The 14444-nt window shown below is 41.0% G+C and overlaps 1 protein-coding gene across 2 annotated transcripts in view; it reads left to right on the forward strand.

The window, feature by feature from the left end:
• Positions 1-14444, forward strand: part of znf385b (zinc finger protein 385B) — a 297663-nt gene that overhangs the window by 100812 nt on the left and 182407 nt on the right. Inside the window, exon 1 of one of the 2 annotated variants that reach the window (XM_017710602.2) lies at positions 10152-10222. The exons of the other annotated variant lie outside the window; for it this stretch is intronic. Within the exon in view, the coding sequence (XP_017566091.2) occupies positions 10198-10222 (25 nt within the window). The 5' untranslated portion in view covers positions 10152-10197. Of the gene's footprint in view, positions 1-10151; positions 10223-14444 lie in introns of those variants that run through there. 2 annotated transcript variants of the gene reach the window in all.

Here is a 14444-nt window from a genome sequence, read left to right on the forward strand (position 1 = left end):
AAGCACCACACACACACACACTAGTGAAGACACACACTAGGGGGCAGTGAGCACACTTGCCCAGAGCGGTGGGCAGCCCTATCCACAGCATTTGGGGGTTAGGTGCCTTGCTCAAGGCAGCTCTGTCACAGACTGAGGGGAATTTCTGTATTTTCTGTAACAATCTAACACAAAACCATCACTAAAGTACCGCAAGTCAAATCTTAGCCAGGATTCTTTTATAATACCACACAAAAACCATAAGCTTACTTGTTATGGTTTGTGTTAATCTTTAGTGGGAGTGCCACAGTAATAACTCACTCCCAGTCCCACAGGACGTTTTTAAAAGGGATCACTCTTTGTTCTTAACTGAACTGTCTAAAGACACAAAGCCTCTTTATCCCAGTCCTCTACTGCACTCATTATGAGAGCAATTAAAAAAAAAATCTATCCACCTTTCTTGCACAGAATCATCCTTGATTTCTTCGGACCTGATTGTTAAAGCCAAGAACATTTTTAAAAATGTGCAGGTGTCCTTTTGGAGTTTGTTGCCTTGAGGCAAGATTGTACGGCAATGGGAAGAAATGATAGAGCCATGTTCCCTAAAGTAGCGAGACCTGGCTCGTGTCCAGCTAAATCCAGTCCTCTGTCACACAGTGGTGCTTCAAGGCAACAGACACTTTTCTACAAATTCTCATAACAAAAAATGGACTGGATGTTAAAAAAGGTTTAAATGTTGCTTTTTATTGACTTACTCAAACTCTTCCCCTTATTATTAACCTCATTGTTGTCTTTACATATGTGTGATGTTGGGGCAGTCATGGACTGGAGGTCAGGGAACCAGCCTCGTGACCGGAAGGTCGCCGGTTTGATCCCCAGACCAGACAGCACATGACTGAGGTGTCCTTGAGCAAGACACCTAACCCCCAACTGCTCCCCGCACGCTGCAGATTGGGCTGCCCACCTCTCCGGGCAAGTGTGCTCACTGCCCCCTAGTGTATTGCACTGTGTATTCTATTGTATTGTATTGTAGTCTAGTGTAGTGTAGTGTAGTGTATTGTAGTCTAGTGTAGTGTAGTGTAGTGTATTGTAGTCTAGTGTATTGTAGTCTAGTGTATTGTAGTCTAGTGTAGTGTAGTCTAGTGTAGTGTAGTGTAGTGTAGTGTAGTGTATTGTAGTGTAGTGTATTGTAGTGTAGTGTATTGTAGTGTAGTGTAGTGTATTGTAGTGTAGTGTAGTGTATTGTAGTCTAGTAGTGTATTGTAGTCTAGTGTAGTGTATTGTAGTGTAGTGTAGTGTAGTGTAGTGTATTGTAGTCTAGTGTAGTGTAGTGTAGTGTATTGTAGTCTAGTGTAGTGTAGCCTAGTGTAGTGTAGTGAAGTGTAGTGTATTGTAGTGTAGTGTATTGTAGTGTAGTGTAGTGTAGTGTATTGTAGTGTAGTGTAGTGTATTGTAGTCTAGTAGTGTATTGTAGTCTAGTGTAGTGTATTGTAGTGTAGTGTAGTGTAGTGTAGTGTATTGTAGTCTAGTAGTGTATTGTAGTCTAGTGTAGTGTAGTGTAGTGTAGTGTATTGTAGTGTAGTGTATTGTAGTCTAGTAGTGTATTGTAGTCTAGTGTAGTGTAGTGTAGTCTAGTGTAGTGTAGTGTAGTGTAGTGTAGTGTATTGTAGTGTAGTGTATTGTAGTGTAGTAGTGTATTGTAGTCTAGTGTAGTGTATTGTAGTGTAGTGTAGTGTAGTGTATTGTAGTCTAGTAGTGTATTGTAGTCTAGTGTAGTGTAGTGTAGTGTAGTGTATTGTAGTCTAGTAGTGTATTGTAATCTAGTGTAGTGTAGTGTAGTGTAGTGTATTGTAGTCTAGTAGTGTATTGTAATCTAGTGTAGTGTAGTGTAGTGTATTGTAGTGTAGTGTAGTGTATTGTAGTCTAGTAGTGTATTGTAGTCTAGTGTAGTGTAGTGTAGTGTAGTGTATTGTAGTCTAGTAGTGTATTGTAATCTAGTGTAGTGTAGTGTAGTGTAGTCTAGTAGTGTATTGTAATCTAGTGTAGTGTAGTGTAGTGTAGTGTAGTGTATTGTAGTCTAGTAGTGTATTGTAATCTAGTGTAGTGTAGTGTAGTGTAGTGTATTGTAGTGTAGTGTAGTGTATTGTAGTCTAGTAGTGTATTGTAGTCTAGTGTAGTGTAGTGTAGTGTAGTGTAGTGTATTGTAGTCTAGTAGTGTATTGTAATCTAGTGTAGTGTAGTGTAGTGTAGTGTAGTCTAGTAGTGTATTGTAATCTAGTGTAGTGTATTGTAGTCTAGTGTAGTGTAGTGTAGTGTATTGTAGTCTAGTGTAGTGTAGCCTAGTGTAGTGTAGTGAAGTGTAGTGTATTGTAGTGTAGTGTATTGTAGTGTAGTGTAGTGTAGTGTATTGTAGTGTAGTGTAGTGTATTGTAGTCTAGTAGTGTATTGTAGTCTAGTGTAGTGTATTGTAGTGTAGTGTAGTGTAGTGTAGTGTATTGTAGTCTAGTAGTGTATTGTAGTCTAGTGTAGTGTAGTGTAGTGTAGTGTATTGTAGTGTAGTGTAGTGTATTGTAGTCTAGTAGTGTATTGTAGTCTAGTGTAGTGTAGTGTAGTCTAGTGTAGTGTAGTGTAGTGTAGTGTATTGTAGTGTAGTGTATTGTAGTGTAGTAGTGTATTGTAGTCTAGTGTAGTGTATTGTAGTGTAGTGTAGTGTAGTGTATTGTAGTCTAGTAGTGTATTGTAGTCTAGTGTAGTGTAGTGTAGTGTAGTGTATTGTAGTCTAGTAGTGTATTGTAATCTAGTGTAGTGTAGTGTAGTGTATTGTAGTGTAGTGTAGTGTATTGTAGTCTAGTAGTGTATTGTAGTCTAGTGTAGTGTAGTGTAGTGTAGTGTATTGTAGTCTAGTAGTGTATTGTAATCTAGTGTAGTGTAGTGTAGTGTAGTGTAGTCTAGTAGTGTATTGTAATCTAGTGTAGTGTAGTGTAGTGTAGTGTAGTGTATTGTAGTCTAGTAGTGTATTGTAATCTAGTGTAGTGTAGTGTAGTGTAGTGTATTGTAGTGTAGTGTAGTGTATTGTAGTCTAGTAGTGTATTGTAGTCTAGTGTAGTGTAGTGTAGTGTAGTGTAGTGTATTGTAGTCTAGTAGTGTATTGTAATCTAGTGTAGTGTAGTGTAGTGTAGTGTAGTGTAGTCTAGTAGTGTATTGTAATCTAGTGTAGTGTAGTGTAGTGTATTGTAGTCTAGTGTAGTGTAGCCTAGTGTAGTGTAGTGAAGTGTAGTGTATTGTAGTGTAGTGTATTGTAGTGTAGTGTAGTGTAGTGTATTGTAGTGTAGTGTAGTGTATTGTAGTCTAGTAGTGTATTGTAGTCTAGTGTAGTGTATTGTAGTGTAGTGTAGTGTAGTGTAGTGTATTGTAGTCTAGTAGTGTATTGTAGTCTAGTGTAGTGTAGTGTAGTGTAGTGTATTGTAGTGTAGTGTAGTGTATTGTAGTCTAGTAGTGTATTGTAGTCTAGTGTAGTGTAGTGTAGTCTAGTGTAGTGTAGTGTAGTGTAGTGTATTGTAGTGTAGTGTAGTGTATTGTAGTGTAGTAGTGTATTGTAGTCTAGTGTAGTGTATTGTAGTGTAGTGTAGTGTAGTGTATTGTAGTCTAGTAGTGTATTGTAGTCTAGTGTAGTGTAGTGTAGTGTAGTGTATTGTAGTCTAGTAGTGTATTGTAATCTAGTGTAGTGTAGTGTAGTGTATTGTAGTGTAGTGTAGTGTATTGTAGTCTAGTAGTGTATTGTAGTCTAGTGTAGTGTAGTGTAGTGTAGTGTATTGTAGTCTAGTAGTGTATTGTAATCTAGTGTAGTGTAGTGTAGTGTAGTGTAGTGTAGTCTAGTAGTGTATTGTAATCTAGTGTAGTGTAGTGTAGTGTAGTGTATTGTAGTCTAGTAGTGTATTGTAATCTAGTGTAGTGTAGTGTAGTGTAGTGTATTGTAGTGTAGTGTAGTGTATTGTAGTCTAGTAGTGTATTGTAGTCTAGTGTAGTGTAGTGTAGTGTAGTGTAGTGTATTGTAGTCTAGTAGTGTATTGTAATCTAGTGTAGTGTAGTGTAGTGTAGTGTAGTGTAGTCTAGTAGTGTATTGTAATCTAGTGTAGTGTAGTGTAGTGTAGTGTAGTGTAGTGTATTGTAGTCTAGTAGTGTATTGTAATCTAGTGTAGTGTAGTGTAGTGTAGTGTAGTGAATTGTAGTCTAGTAGTGTATTGTAGTCTAGTGTAGTGTAGTGTAGTCTAGTGTAGTGTAGTGTAGTGTAGTGTAGTGTCCTCGTTGTGGGACTAATAAGGGTCACTTAATCTTAATCTTAATGTTATTGTAAATTGAGGCAATTGAATTTGTTGCCCTGAGGCAACATCATGCAATAGATTAAGGCAAAATGATGTAGTAAGTTGTGCCTCATCTTCAAGACACAGGAAATAATTACTTTCATGTCCTAAGACTTTAATTTTCATGTATCAAGACAAAGACGGCGTCTTCGCTCGTATGTCTTAAGACAGTCTTGAGTCATCTTGTCTAATACATAAGACATCTTATGGCACATTAACAAGCTGGGAGTGTAGGGATTATAGCATTCTACTAATATAATCTAATATCATTTACCTTCATACTTTAATTAACATAAACAGTGGTTTTAAACACATTGTGTGGTTTATGCTTATTATGTAGCTTTATGAGCACATTATAGCAGTTTTGTGCTTATTATGTAGCTTTATGAGCTCATTATAGCAGTTTTGTGCTTATTATGTAGCTTTATGAGCTCATTATAGCAGTTTTGTGCTTATTATGTAGCTTTATGAGCTCATTATAGCGGTTTTGTGCTTATTATGTAGCTTTATGAGCTCATTATAGCAGTTTTGTGCTTATTATGTAGCTTTATGAGCTCATTATAGCGGTTTTGTGCTTATTATGTAGCTTTATGAGCTCATTATAGCAGTTTTGTGCTTATTACGTAGCTTTATGAGCTCATTATAGCAGTTTTGTGCTTATTATGTAGCTTTATGAGCACATTATAGCAGTTTTGTGCTTATTATGTAGCTTTATGAGCTCATTATAGCAGTTTTGTGCTTATTATGTAGCTTTATGAGCTCATTATAGCAGTTTTGTGCTTATTACGTAGCTTTATGAGCTCATTATAGCAGTTTTGTGCTTATTACATAGCTTTATGAGCTCATTATAGCAGTTTTGTGCTTATTATGTAGCTTTATGAGCACATTATAGCAGTTTTGTGCTTATTATGTAGCTTTATGAGCTCATGTAATATATGATGAAAGAGTTGTTATATATGCATTATGTAGGCCTTTTCTATAGAGTGTAGCTTTTTAGGCAGTAGTTTTGTGGGTGTAAACAGCATTTCTGTGCAGATTATTGTGAAATGTGTAGGTTTATTTGATTTTGGAGTAATTGTCACAGCTACTCATCAGTGGTGGACGTGTGCATGATATGGGTGCATTGGCTAAATTAGGTCTGTATGGTTACGGTATCAGTAACGTCCCACGTGCCGTAGCTTGAATATTGTTTACTTCTCGTCACCAAGCGGCTCGTCTTTCCTCTCAGTTCATTCTGTTCTTTAATTAACGTGTGTCCAGGCCCAACAGGTGCTGCTCTGTGTGAAATGATGAGTAGATGTAAGGGTGATCGCCTCGGCTCCTTAACAATGCCAAATATTCGGTTCCGTGCTGCAGCTATGCTGTTTGGCAGCTGATGGAGGCTTCCGGAGCTGCGGGGCAACTTATATACACTTACATGGGTGCAATCACAAGTGTCAGGTCGTGCGGGTCACCTTTGGATTGGTTTGGTCGCCCTTGGCAGCCTGTGTGCATCTGCTGCATGTTAGAGTAAGTGGAACTTCAAAGCGAAGCAGCTCATTACTGCACAGTTACAGAGCAGTGAGTACAGTCCTATGTGAAAGACTGTAGACAGAGGGGGAGAAAAGAGGTACAAACTGCTAGAATATGTGTTTTCACTGATATGAAGCCAATTAGGTTGCAGATAAATATAAGTTGTGAGTCCTGTGCAGCTTCACAGGTTATATGTAACTGCTAGGACACTAAAAAGCTAATAAAGAATTGAAAAAGTGTCGGATGTGTCCAGAATGAATTTATTACAAAAGTAAAGTCCAGAATTCTCATTTCAGAAGTGGAGATCAAACCTCAAGGCAGATCACTTTACAAAACAAAAAAGTAAATAGACAATTACAGTGTATTGTAATGTACAGTGTACATGTAAAATGCCATTTGCAGTATAGTTTGTCACATTAAAAACACACTGTCCAAGTTATTTTTGTATATAAGTTCTTTAGCTTCATATACCAAACCTGAAGTAGGAAACGTTTCGTCTGCATGTAAACACGGTCACTAAAGTAGTTTTGTATGATTTGAGAAATGTCGCTAAGGTTCAGCCTTTTCTCTCTCAGAGCGACGCAGAGAAAAGCAGAGTTGATCACTGTAATGGTCTTCTTACTGGACTTCCTAGGAAAACAGTGCAACCTTTACAACTCGGACAAAACGCAACAGCATCTGACAAAAACAACACGGAGAGATCAGATCAGTCCTGTTTTTAAAGAGCTGCACTGACTGCCTGTATCGTTCAGGATGGACTTTAAAGCTCTGCTACATCACTTACATCCTCTTGCATCGCAGAGTGTCTGTCTGTTTATGATCTTCGATCTGCAGATACTGACCTTCTACAAACACCTTCAGTGAAACACAGAAAACACGGAGAGACTCGTTCAGTTATTCTGCTTCTGAACTGTGGAGCTCAGTTCACCTTTTATTAGACAGTCGAGCTCAGTGCTCACTTTGAAGAAGCATCTTAAAACGCATCTCTGTGAGCATTTTATTAAAGCTACATCTCGAGGTGTTTATCTTCTAGTCTGATCTGTGTCGTTTTCTTCTGATTCTAAATAAACACTGATGATTTCTCGTATAACAAAGTTTTATCACCTGTCAGTGAAGCACTTTGAGCTGCCACCAGCATGAGAAGTGCTACATAACTTATTATTATTATTATTGGACAGTGTAGAAAAGAGGTGAAGAAGAGGGTGCAGGCAGGATGGAGTGGGTGGAGACGGGTGTCAGGGCTGATGTGTGACAGAAGGATAACAGCAAGAGTGAAAGGGAAGGTTTAAAGACAGTAGTGCGTCCTGCTATGATGTACGGTTTGGAGACTGTGGCTCTGTCTAAAAGACAGGAGGCTGAGCTGGAGGTGGCGGAGATGAAGATGCTGAGATTTTCGTTGGGAGTGACGAGGATGGACAAGAGCAGATCAGAGGGACAGTGAAGGTGGAGCAGTTTGGAGATAAAGCCAGAGAGGCCAGGTTGAGATGGTTTGGACATGTGTTAAGGAGGAATAGTGGATATATTGGGCAAAGAATGTTGGAGATGGAGCTGCCGGGTAGAAGGAGAAGAGGTAGACCTCAGAGAAGGTTTATGGATGTAGTGAAGGTGGACATGGAGATGGTTGGTGTGAAAGGAGAGGAGGCAGTGGATAGGGCAAGATGGAGGCAGATGATCCGCTGTGGCGACCCCTAAAGGGAGCAGCCGAAAGAAGAAGAAGATTATTATTATTATTATTATTATTATTATTATTATTATGAAATAACCAAAACTATTAATATGGTAAGTGACTCCAGTGTTTTGAATGCCAGTGTGGAGCGATGTGGAGGCAGACGCACGTGCTGAGAAAAGCAAGATTTATTACGGCAAATCCGTCCAGTCCAGGTCCAGTGAGCCAATACGGAGACACGACGAACAGAAACACAACAAATGGACGTGAAAGACCGAACAACACGAACACATGGACTGGAGACATCTCACAACTACTGAAGACATTTTTTGATTGATCTGTTCTTGATCTGAGAGGAATCAGATGTGTACAGATGTGTACAGATGTTTACAGATGTTTACATTTACACACTCGTTTCTTGTTGTGGTTTAATTTTATCCTGATTTGTTGATCAGTTTCTGTGACTCACAGCTCTCAGTTTGGAGACGTTAGCGTTTCGTTTTCGATCAAAAGAATCAGAAGAGCAGACTTTAACTGAGACACCATAAATCCTGGATAAGGAAGGAGGGAAGGAATAGACAGGATGGAAGGAAGGGAGGAGCAGAAGAAAGAAAAAAGGAAGGAATTGAAGGTAGGAAAAATGAAAGAGAGGAAGGAAGGAAAAAATGAAGGTATAAAGGATGGGAGGAATAGAAGGAAGGAAGGAATGGAGGAGTGGAAGAAAGGACAGATAGGATTAGAAGGAAGGAATAAAGAAGGGAGGAAAGAAAAAGGAAGGAAGGATGGGAGGAATAGTAAGAAGAATTGGAGGAACAGTAGAAAGGAAGGAAGGAAAGCATGCAGGAAGAATGGGATAGAAGGAAGGAAAAGAAGGGAGAAAAGAAAAAGGGAGGAATAGTAAGAAGGATTGGAGGAACAGAAGAAAGGAAGGAAGGAATGCAGGAAGAATGGAATAGAAGGAAGGAGTAGAAGGATAGGAGGGAGCAGTAGAAAGAAGGGAGGAATGAAGGCAGAATGGAAAGAAGGGGTAAAAGGGAAGAAGGACAAAAGAAAGGAAGGAATGGAGGAATAGACAGGAGGAAATTCATTCCTTCTTTGATCTTTATTCTTATCTTGCTTTCCAGTCTTGTGGTCTGAGTATAATGAAAGCTTTCTTCTTTCTTTCTATCTCTGTCTCTCTTTTCACTTTCTCTCTCTTTTAATCTAAATCCAAGTACTCTCTAAGAGCCGGTCTCTTTCTTTCTTACTCTTCTTCTCTCTCTCTCACTTCCCCACTCTCTCCTCTCTCTCTCACATGCTCTTTCTCTCTCTCTCCTCTCTCTCTCTCTCTCTCCTCTCTCTCTCTCTCTCTCTCTTCTCTTTCTCTCTCAGTTATCATATTAATGAAAACTCAATTTGGCAACATATTCTGTCAATCCAGTAAAGCATATCTGAATTAATTTGATTTCATTAGAGAAATGAGAGAGAGACAGAGAGAGAGAGAGAGAGAGAGAGAGAGAGAGAGAGATAAGAGTGAGAGAAAGAGAGAGAGAGAGAGAGAGAGGAGAGAAAGACTGATGGTGAGAGAGACATAGGGAAAGAGGGGAGAGAGAGAGTGTGAGAGAGACAGAGAGAGAGAGGGGAGAGAGACTGATAGAGGGAGAGAGAGAGTGAGAGAGACATAGAGAAAGAGGTGAGAGAGAAAGAGAGAGAGGAGAGAGAGACAGAGAGAGAGAGAGACATAGATAGAGAAAGAGGGGAGAGTGTGAGTGAGAGAGAGGAGAGTGAGAGACAGAGAAAGAGGGGAGAGAGAGAGGAGAGAGAGGGAGGAAAGGCTGATAGTGAGAGAGACAGAGAGAAAGAGGGGAGAGAGAGAGAGGAGAGAAAGACTGATGGTGAGAGAGACATAGAGAAAGAGGGGAGAGAGAGTGTGAGAGAGACACAGAGAGAGAGAGGGGAGAGAGAGCGTGTGAGAGAGACAGAGAGAGAGAGGGGAGAGAGAGAGTGAGAGAGAGACAGAGAGAGAGAGGGGAGAGAGAGAGAGAGTGAGAGAGACATAGAGAAAGAGGTGAGAGAGAGTGAGAGAGAAAGAGAGAGGAGAGACTGATAGAGAGAGAGAGACATAGATAGAGAAAGAGGGGAGAGAGTGTGAGTGAGAGAGAGAGGAGAGTGAGAGACAGAGAAAGAGGGGAGAAAGAGAGGAGAGAGAGACTGATAGAGGGAGAGAGAGAGTGAGAGAGACATAGAGAAAGAGGGGAGAGAGAGAGAGAGACAGAGAGAGAGAGAGAGACAGAGAGAAAGAGGGGAGAGAGAGAGAGAGAGGAGGGAAAGACTGATAGTGAGAGAGAGAGAAAGAGAGAGTGTGAGAGTGAGAGAGAGAGATTTTGTAAGCAGCAGTGTTTCCTGTGTCTGTGTGACACAACACACACACACTGTATATTTAAGATCAATACACACACACACACACACACACACACACACACACACACACACACACACACACACACACACACACACACTTTATTTTCCCTCCCAGTGAAAATCTCTCTCTCTCTCTCTCTCTCTCTCTCTCTCATTTCCACTCCCTCTCGCTCGCTCTCTCCACTTTCCTTCTCCCCCTCTCTCCTTTTCCTTTTCAGTCTGAAGGACGTTAAGTCAGAGCTGTGTGTGTGCGGGTTTTGTGTGTGTGTTTGGAGTAAAATGTGGAGCGGCTTCCTCAGTAAAGGTGAGTGCGGCGCTGCGTTCAGGCTCTGATTTATCCTGATGCAGTTTTTCTTCTTCACGCTCTCCAGTGAAAAGCTGTGTGTAATTACATAACGGCGCAATTAGACCACAATTAGTTTTAATGGCGTTTCATTAACTGCTGATGTCCTACATGCCGTGGAGATCTGGAGAGGATTACGCTCGCTGTGTCGGTCCGTGTGGAACATTCAGTGGTGTTCAGTGACTCAGTGGTGTTCAGTGACTCGCTTATAAACACTTTACATCTTGTAACACGCATGGTTCATTCGTAAAGTCTAGCGTTGGTTTGTGTTGCACTACAGTATCAGAGCTTATTAATTAATCTCAAAACTGTTTTTCGCAGAAATCAGGGAGTGAGTGAAACGTCAGATTGCTTGTTACGACTCAAGTCAGCTCTGCTCAGGTTTATAAGCAGGCTTGTAAATGCTTTATTAAGATATTTTTGCACTGTACTGCGACGTTGTTTTCGAGCTTACGACTTACATGAATTCTCTTCAGATCTGCTTCTAGGTTAGCATGTAAACTCAGGATACGTTTGTGATTGCGTCTTGGCAATCAGTTCTTTTGAAAACAGGCTTATGAACAGTAAATGAATGCTTATAAATGCTTATAACAGTTTTAGCATTGTACTGCGGTGTTGTCAGCATTGACGGATTGTGTGCACTTCTCCTCGAATCTCTTTCTAGGTTATCATATACACTCAATATAAACTCGATTGCATCTTTTCCATCAAGATAGCTACAGGCTTATAAACGCTTATATAAATGCTTATAAGCGCCTCGCACGACATTTTGCACTGTACTACAGTGCTGTTTTCATATTTTATGGTTTGCTTGTGTGTGAAACTCCAGATTGCTCCTTTTTTCATACTCAAGCCAGCCACATTTAGACTTATTCAGACTTTTAAGTGCTTCTTCTTCTCAAAACTCAAAAACCAGGCAGTATTGTCCGTGTGAATAAAACGCCAGATTGCTTCGTTTCACTTGTCTGTTGTATTTACCCGTGTCAGGGGTCAGCAAAATGCAGCTCTGGAGCAACATGTGCCTCTTTTACTGCCCTGTTGTGGCTCCAGAGCAGAATTAGATTTGCAGGTAATAATAAAAAAATCCTCCTCTACAGTAAAATAAAGCTCTGCTGGTCCTTCAACTCAGTTTATCAGTAAATCGTCTTAAACTCTGGAGTTAATGTAGAACTGCTGATTCACCCTTTAACCCTGAAGATCACCGCAGACTGCTGGTCACCATAGCAACGCATACAACAATCTGGCCTAGCTAGTAACTAACAAAACTGTGAAGATTGACTGAGAACGTGCTGTAGATGGTTCTATATTGTACCAAAAATGGTTCAAGCTTGACATCGTAACAATACAAGAACTCTTTTTGGCGCTATATGGAACCCTTGTCAGAAGGTTGTATATAGAACCATTTACAGCACATTCATGATGCAGAGATCCCCATCATGCAAAGGGTTCTTTTGAGCGATCATGGTTCTATATAGAACCGTTTTGTTTGCTAAAGAACCCTTGACGAGCTGCGATTTGAGGTGTGAAGCTCTATTAACCTCACTGGAAGAACCACACAGCTAACGTCATGAGAGATAGGATAGATCTGTTGACTCAGCTACATTCATTTGTTTTTCCCTCCAACAGGCTGTTCCATCCAGCGTTTCCTACTGACATTGGCCTGATATGGATGCTCATCAGCCACGTTTACATGCAGCCTGATAATCCGTTAATAATGACTAATAGCTCAATGGGAATAGAGCACGTCCATGTGGACACCTCAGTCGGAACGGGCTAGTCTGATTGAGGCCATCTGGAATACAGATTCTAGCTGATTGAACGAGGTGGATAATCTAGGGAAACGGAAACCTGTGCTGGCCATCGAGGACCGGAGTTGTGCACCCCTGACCTACAGAGTAACATGACCACTGCAAAAAATAGTATCTTGTCAAGTGAAATTGTCTTAATTGTAGTCAGTCTATATAATATTTCTTATTATGAGATGGTTGTGCAATCCTTATAAGATTAGCTAATTTCTACACACACACACACACACACACACACACACACACACACACACACACACACACACACAATAAATAGTGACTTTCTGTACGTGTGTTTGTTTAACCATCTCCAAGCCTCTCCTCGAGGAAGCCCAGTATTATATGTAGTTAAAAAGCAGCTCCTGGTTTGACCAATCAGTGCTCAGTAAATTGAGCTCATGATGTAATTGATGATATTAACGAGTCTCTGTGGCGGCTGTGAAGGTGTCAAGGAAAAATATGGACCCAAGAAATTCTTGTTACTGTTTATTGTTTCTGTTTATTTGAATTATGGATTTTATTCTAATGTATATTGTGATAAACTCACTGCTGAGTTCAACTGGTTACAAATGTGCTTAGATGCCTAAAACTTTCACAGTACTGTTGATACATATGTGTGTGTGTGTGTGTGTGTGTGTGTGTGTGTGTGTGTGTGTGTGTGTGTATATATATATATATATAACTTTGACCTGTTTTAAGTCATTTTATCAAGACAAATCTCTGAATAAAATCATTTAAAATAACTAAAAATGTTTGGAAATAAGTTAAATAAGCTCATCACCATCTCAACAGGAGAAATATTAGATTTATCGACTTGGTTTAAGATCATTTTACTTGCCAAGATCCCTTTTTTTTGTAGTGAACGCTTTATTGTGAATAACTGGCTTGATTTGGCTTTGTTGTGCTACAACATGGATTTCAGACTTCATGAATACAGAACTGCAGTATTCGAAGTGCGATCAGTGATTGATTTCTCAAATCTGAAGGATGAACAGACAAAATTCAGTGTGTGTGTCTTCTGTGTGTAGGCTATGTTGCTGGGAAGAGAGAGAGAGTTGTGTGTGTGTGTGTGTGTGTGTGAGAGAGTTGTGCCTGCGCTCACGCTTGTGTGTGTGGAGGGTATCGGAGTGTGACGGGAGCAGGATACGATCCTCTGATGATGTAGTGTTACACAATGTCGCAGTGAACACTCAGTTTGAGGCTCCCCGCACACAGACACACACAGAGCCGTCGTAGTGGGGGGCTGTGGGGGGTGGGGTGTAATTTATCGCCTGTCTGTCAGCCGCTTGGCTCTCTGGGCTCCCTGGGGGGCGTGTGGGGGGATTAAGGGCTTCTGCTCTTTGGGCTTTTTAATCAAGAACATAGAGATAAAGTGACGTGTTGCACTACATGCTGATTTGAGTCGAGCGCTGTGGCTGCTGAGTGTCAGTCGTATAACGCAGGCCTGTGAGCTCAGACTGTGGCTTTAGACTCGTAATATAACAGCATTGTGCAGTAGATTTAGACACACGGCAGCCCACCTCACCAGGTCGGTTCACTCACTCAGTCGCTCACTCAGTCACTCACTCAGTCGCTCACTCAGTCACTCACTCACTCACTCACTCACTCACTCACTCACTCACTCACTCAGTCATTCACTCACTCACTCACTCACTCAGTCATTCACTCACTCACTCACTCACTCAGTCGCTCACTCAGTCACTCACTCACTCACTCACTCAGTCACTCAGTCACTCACTCAGTCATTCACTCACTCACTCACTCAGTCATTCACTCACCTACTCACTCACTCAGTCATTCACTCACTCACTCACTCAGTCACTCACTCACTCAGTCACTCACTCAGTCACTCACTCACTCAGTCACTCACTCACTCACTCACTCACTCAGTCATTCACTCACCTACTCACTCACTCAGTCATTCACTGTCATTCACTCACTCAGTCACTCACTCACTCAGTCACTCACTCACTCACTCACTCACTCACTCAGTCACTCACTCACTCACTCACTCACTCAGTCATTCACTCACCTACTCACTCACTCAGTCATTCACTCAGTCACTCAGTCACTCACTCACTCACTCAGTCACTCACTCACTCACTCAGTCACTCACTCACTCACTCACTCAGTCACTCAGTCACTCACTCACTCACTCAGTCATTCACTCACCTACTCACTCACTCAGTCATTCACTCAGTCATTCACTCACTCAGTCACTCACTCAGTCACTCAGTCACTCACTCAGTCACTCACTCACTCAGTCACTCAGTCACTCACTCACTCAGTCACTCACTCACTCACTCAGTCACTCACTCAGTCACTCAGTCACTCACTCAGTCACTCAGTCACTCACTCACTCAGTCATTCACTCACTC

The sequence above is a fragment of the Pygocentrus nattereri genome, chromosome 6, assembly GCF_015220715.1.
Source record: "Pygocentrus nattereri isolate fPygNat1 chromosome 6, fPygNat1.pri, whole genome shotgun sequence".
NCBI lineage: Eukaryota > Metazoa > Chordata > Actinopteri > Characiformes > Serrasalmidae > Pygocentrus > Pygocentrus nattereri.